General features: G+C 35.3%; 1 protein-coding gene across 1 annotated transcript; it reads left to right on the top strand.

The window, feature by feature from the left end:
• The first annotated feature begins 614 nt into the window (after window positions 1-614).
• On the top strand, window positions 615-5,102 carry LOC143604555 (potassium channel AKT1-like). Its single transcript, XM_077080993.1, has 12 exons — window positions 615-835; window positions 918-1,283; window positions 1,373-1,430; window positions 1,516-1,833; window positions 2,225-2,470; window positions 2,545-2,643; window positions 2,729-2,761; window positions 2,843-3,028; window positions 3,109-3,306; window positions 3,569-3,644; window positions 3,805-4,386; window positions 4,685-5,102. The coding sequence occupies exons 1-12, from the start codon at window positions 624-626 to the stop codon at window positions 4,966-4,968; spliced, it is 2,658 nt and encodes an 885-aa protein (XP_076937108.1). The 5' UTR covers window positions 615-623; the 3' UTR covers window positions 4,969-5,102.
• Window positions 5,103-6,550: the final 1,448 nt, after the last annotated feature.

Here is a 6,550-nt window from a genome sequence, read left to right as displayed (position 1 = left end):
CAACCACTTTAAGGAAATGAAATAACGAAATTTGAAAATTTAATTAATTCACGAAAATTTCTATATTTTTTAGTAAGAAAGTTGTATATTAAGATGCAAAAGGTAGGGTGTTACATAAAATATCTTTGAGTTGTCTATAACCAGAACTGTGTTTTTATCTTTACTTGGAGAGAAAATCAAGGGTATTTGGTATTAGATCATATACCAAACTTTCGAGCTTACCTCAAATCTCCCGATTTTCATTATGAATGAGTCCATGGACAACATTGCCTCTTCTTTTTCCATTTTTTTATTTCTTAAAGTGACACCTTTTTTTTTCAACTTATTACCTCAATCTTTAGAGCTTGAATCAATTAGAAGCTTAATATTTTACGATGTAAAAGTGTGTCTGTGTGTGTAATAATATATATATATATGTGCGAAAGAAAAAAGAAGATCTATATTCTAATTATAATAATAATAATAATAATAATAATGTAAGTTAAGAAAAGAAAAGGAAGTTTGTTGTTATTTGAATGGGGATGGAGAAAAAGGATGCGAGAGAGATGGATGATCATCATCACCTGAAACAAAACTAAAAAATTCTGGTTCCCTTGAATGAAGAATTCAGGGTTTAGAACGTGATGACGTTGTTGAAAGGATCATGGGTTGGTGGTGGAAGATTGGGAGGTAGCAGCGGTGAGGATTCCACTGAATTCGACGCCATTTCGAGAGACGAACGCCTCTCGTCCGTCCACAGCATCCGCAGCGGCATCCTCCCCTCCCTCGGTGCCCAATCTACTCGACATGTTAAGCTTCGTCCCTTCACAATCAACCCCTTACATCGCCGTTACAGGTAATTTTGACTTGTTATAGGTCGTTTATTTATGTCAAATCATAGCCCCCTTCTTTCCAAACGGAACGTTTTTTGCATGCAGATTTTGGCAGGGTTATCTAGTAGCTCTTGTGTTTTACACAGCATGGGTTTCTCCCTTCGAGTTCGGGTTTCTGGATTCGCCAGATCGTCCTCTGGCCATCACGGATAATATTGTGAATGGGTTTTTCGCTATTGACATTGTGTTAACCTTCTTTGTTGCATACCTAGATAAGATCAGTTACCTACTTATCGATGATCGACGCCTGATTGCTTGGAGATATTTAAAGACTTGGTTCGTGTTTGATGTCATATCCACTATTCCATCAGAAATAGGTCGCCGAATGTTGCCTGATTCCCTTCAACCGTACGGCTACTTCAATATGCTTCGACTTTGGCGTCTTCGAAGAGTTGGTGATATGTTTGCAAGGTAATTCATTATTAAATATATATCATCCCGCCATGTACGTACGTTTCCAATATATATTCTTCTAAAACTGCCACTTGAATGCCTAACAGATTAGAGAAAGATCGTAACTACAACTATTTCTGGGTTCGATTGGCAAAGCTTATATTCGTAAGTATACATACGCAGCATGTTCACTGTTTTTTACGGTGAATTTGCTTTAATCCTTGGCATGGTTGGTCCGATGTGATTGTAGGTGTCACTGTTTACGGTGCATTTATCCGCGTGCGTTTTGTATCTTATTGCGCACCGTTATAAGGATCAGTCAAGTACGTGGTTGGCACTCTCCTCTGATGTAGCAGATACAGAGAATCTAGCAACGCTTTATATAAGAGCAGTTTATTGGACTACTACAACAATAACCACTACTGGCTATGGTGATATACATGCTGTCAATTGGAAGGAAATGGTTTTTTGCTCTTGCTTCATGCTCTTCAACATGGGCTTGAGTGCTTACTTCATTGGAAACATGACCACTTTGATTGTTGAAAGGACTGGCCGAACAAGAAAGTTTGTAAGTTAATTGATCATTCAATTCTATATAACTAAATTTAATTCATTTAATGCTTCATTCATTTGGGATATATATATAGGTCCAATACTAGTCAAAACTATAAAATAGATTGTTTTTATTATTATTATTTACGTTGTTGAGTTTCCTCATCATGAGTTATGAAAGTAAGCAAGTTGTCATATTTCATGATGACCTAGCTATAAAACGTGTATTGTGTATTTGTTTCGGGAAATCTTGGATATTACTATTTTAGTTTTTGTTAATATATTTTCCAGACAACTCATTAATAGTGTTTTTCCATCTGTAATTACTTGAAATGATCGTTGGAGCTTATTTCTTTTGGAAAGTCGGTTCATTTACTTATATGATGATGATATATGAATATTTGTAGAGAGAAACGATTCAAGCTGCATCAGGGTTTGCACAAAGGAACCACCTGCCTCCTCGGCTACAAGATCAAATGCTTTCTCACTTATGCTTGAAGTATCGAGCTGACTCAGAATGGTTGCAGCAGCAAGAGATCATTGATCTACTACCAAAAGCTATTCAATCAAGCATTTCAAATTTTCTCTTTTATGGCCTTGTTGATCAAGTATACTTGTTTAACGGTGTCTCAAACGACACACTTTTCCAACTGGTAAATACTAGCATGCACTAGCTTCTTCTTTAAGGAGTTTGATTGTACGTCTTATTCTGATTCTGCTCTTGCAGGTCTCAGAGATGAGAGCCGAGTATTTTCCGCCCAAAGAAGATGTGATCTTGCAAAATGAAGCCCCCACTGACTTCTATATCTTGGTGTCTGGTGCTGTGGTAATATAACTCCCCTTAAAAACATTCACAATTTCCTAATTACTTGGAACACCACCTTCACTAATTAGATTGATTTTTAACACAGGAGTTAATTTCACGAAGGGGTGGAGTTGAACAGGTAATTTACATATATATTAAAAAGACAAAAACACTTTTAAACTATATATCTTTCTACAAATAGTTTATGTGCATGATGTAGGTTGTTAGAGAGTTAAAGACTGGAGATGTATGTGGTGAAATAGGTGTGCTTTGTTATAGGCCACAAGTATTTACTGTTCGTACTAGACGATTGAGCCAGTTACTAAGATTGAATCGCACTCAGTTTCGAAACATTATCCAGTCAAATGTTGCAGATGGCACAATAATCATCAGCAATCTTCTTCAGGTATGACATGATACCTAATTAATATATATTGTCTGATTTTGTAGTGAAAATAAAATAAAAAATATATAAATTTGGTGCAGCATTTGAAAGAAAGAACAGACCCGATAATGGAAGGAGTGTTGGTAGATACAGAAAATATGTTGTCACAAGGAAGGATGGACGTGCCTCTGAGTTTATGTTTTGCAGTATCAAGAGGTGATGATGTGTTGCTTCATAAACTACTAAGACGAGGCGGCCTTGATGCGAATGAGATGGACAGTAATGGACGGACAGTTTTGGTATGCCTCTTTTCAGTAGATAAAATAAGGGAAGTTTTTTTTTTCTTTTGACCAATTTTAAAAACATTTTCCCAATCCGGCATGCAAGAACATAGAAATATATTGTGGCGAGTTTAATGTAAAAATATAACATTTTGGGTCGCCTCCACTTACAAGGTGTTTCAATATTCTTGCATACAGTTGTGTTTCTGTCTTCGTTTAATGTCTTGCCTAATTGCCTGAAAATTACTATGTTAAACTCATTTTCAGTTTACTTTTCCAGAATCTTGCAGCAGCCAGTGGAAGTTTAGAATGCGTTCTTTTACTCTTAGATTATGGAGCAGACCCAAATAAAAGAGGTATTTTATGAGATCATATTTTTCTATAAGTTCTACTAGAGGTGTGACTTTTAACCGATATCATTGTCCAAGATATTTGATACAATGGTCAACCTTTAATTTCAAATTAAATTAAATGTACAACGTCACAGGGCTGAAAGAAATTATTGTGTGTTTGCAGATGCTGAAGGAAATGTTCCACTATGGAGTGCAATCATCGGGCGTAACGAAGCTGTGATTAAACTGCTTCTAGACAATGATGCTGCATTAACATCAGGGGACGTAGGAGATTTTGCATCTTATGCTGTTGAACAAAACAGCATTGAAATGCTTAAAGACATAATAAAACATGGTGGGGATGTTACGGTTCGGAACAATATAGGAACTACAGCATTGCACAAGGCAATCTCTGAAGAGAAAACAAAAGTAGTGGAGTTTTTAATCAACCAAGGAGCCAACATTGACATGCCAGACGTACACGGGTGGACCCCACGGGATTTGGCAGATCATCAGTCTCATGAAGATATTCTCGAACTGTTTCATAATATGCCTGCGCCTAAAGAGAAACCGAGTGCCATTAAAGCTAAGCTTGATGGCGCGTCATACATTAAGAAGTACCAAAGTGAGCCTAGGATGCGTCATATGCCGACTGAAACTCCAAGGATATCATCTGCAGGCATGCAAGATTTCAGGAGGCGTCCTGATGACTTCAGCAATTCGGTTTTTGGGATCGTGTCGTCTGCTAGTAGGAAAAAGAATGCAGGTAAACAAACATCCTACTTACTAGATAGACATCCCCTTTTAGCCTAAAACTTCATAGACATTCTCCATCAAAACCAATCTTGCCGCGACAACTCAGCTCAGCCAACTAAGGACATTTTGGCACTGAAATACACGCTGGACCCCCTCAGACATGTTTCTTCAAGTGCCAAAAAGGCGCCAGCTAAGCCTTGGTGAGCTGAGTTGTCGCGTCACTCCATGTCTATTTCAGAACAAAATATTAGTCTAACATGTCTATGTTGATAGGTATTAACTGAACTGGCTGAAATTTGGTTCCACAGGTGAACTGGGGTTTATGCCATCACCGTTGCCTATGTTTAGTGCGGTTGAACGAATGCATCAAATTGCTAGAATTACAATTAGTTGTCCAGAGATAAAGGATCAGGACGGGAAGCTTATACGACTTCCTGGATCCCTGCAAGAGCTACTAGATATCGGCGATCAAAAGTTTTCCATTCGTCCTAGTAAAGTTTTAACCAAAGAGGGAGCTGTTATTGATGATATACAGTTAATTAGAGACGGTGACCATCTCATTATTGCTAGTGAGAATTGGGTCTACAAGTAAACAACATTTAGCATATGGCATGATAAAGTCATTAGATAGAGATAGGGATTTTGTTTTCTTAGGGTATAGTTTAGGAGTAGTGTAAATTATTTTCTAGTAGTTTTTATAATTAGTAAGTAATTTATGGATCACACACAAACCCGTTGCTTATTGACATGTGTTTATGCACATATCGACTTCATCTACAGATTTCAAATTGTGTGTATGTTCTTTAGGTATCAACGACAAACTCTTTACGACAGAATCCGGTGAATTAGGAAAAGAAATGTTCAAAGTTATAGCCTAAAAAGGTTTCAAAGCATATTTTAAATAATAGTTCATCATCTCAGTACAAAACCAACTATAACCAGAAATATAGTGACAGATGAATATTTGTAACTAATGAAAAGATGTGAACTTGAAGCTATGCAAGAAAATTTAAACCATCTAATGACTAATGTGGTTTGAGGAATTTGGTTAATATGGTTTAAAAAATTTGGACACTTCCAGAGGGAATGTATACTTTTTGGATAGAAAAATATCTTGTAAGCTTTTCTTTACCTATTTTGTTTAGTATCATTGCACCGTAAACACCTATTCTGTAAGAGGAGTACATAATAAACATTTGTTAACTTAAAATTAACTTAAAAGGAGTGTAAGTAAGCACCTGGTAACTTAAGAGGAGTGCACCGTAAAGACCTTTTACTTAAGAGGAGTGCATAATAAACATAGATAACCTGTTATCCATGCTAAATATCTAGAATTAAAACACTAAATAAAGATTAAATGATCTAAATAAAACAAAACTTTACACTAATGACCTGATTATAATAAAAGCTAAAACCTGGGTACTATTAAGTTGCCCCTATTTCTTTTCATATCCTCATATATCTTCAAGTTTTCCTAATTTGCAATGTAACTTAATTTAACATGCTTTTGTATTTATCCAATTATTTTAAGAGTTAAATGATATACTATTTTTAATATATTTTATTTTTAAATCATTACCTTATATATTCATATTCGGCACTATTATCACTACTTTTCTGTATCTAATTAGGATTACGACTAATGTTATTATAATTATTATTTATTTATTTATTGTTTCATTCAATAGTTGCGTACAGCGTTAGATTTTGGGGCTGTCAATTTCTAACACAGATCGGTTAACACAACACGACACGTGTTTTAATAGGTTTTGGTTTGAGCTTAAAGTTTCATGTCTTAAACAAGTTAACATATTTAAGACTTGTTTAAATTCATGTCTTAACAGGTTAAAGACCTCTTAACATGTTAGTAACCTGTTTAAACTTTTAATTTGAAAAAACATAATTATATAGAGTTATAAGCCTAAGGTCATACCTAGATACATCTAGACGTTGCAATCTTGCACGTCAGACCATATGTTATAATTTAAATGGATGTTATGATTTGATACAATGATATTTTGTTTCAAGTATTCTATAGATTTGAGGCCTTTTGTTTTAAAAATGTTATGTATTAAGTATTAATTACAACTTTTATGCTCGTTTTTAACCATTTTGTTTCATTACACAAGTGTTATTCGCTGTGTCTTTAAACAAGCCCCTTAACAGGTCTTGAC

Source organism: Bidens hawaiensis, unplaced genomic scaffold, assembly GCF_021521415.1.
Source record: "Bidens hawaiensis isolate Kalapana, Puna unplaced genomic scaffold, B.hawaiensis_p1.1 tig00065773_1, whole genome shotgun sequence".
Classification (NCBI taxonomy): domain Eukaryota; kingdom Viridiplantae; phylum Streptophyta; class Magnoliopsida; order Asterales; family Asteraceae; genus Bidens; species Bidens hawaiensis.
Note: the sequence above shows the minus strand (reverse complement) of the source record. Positions and strands in the feature narration are given on the sequence as shown.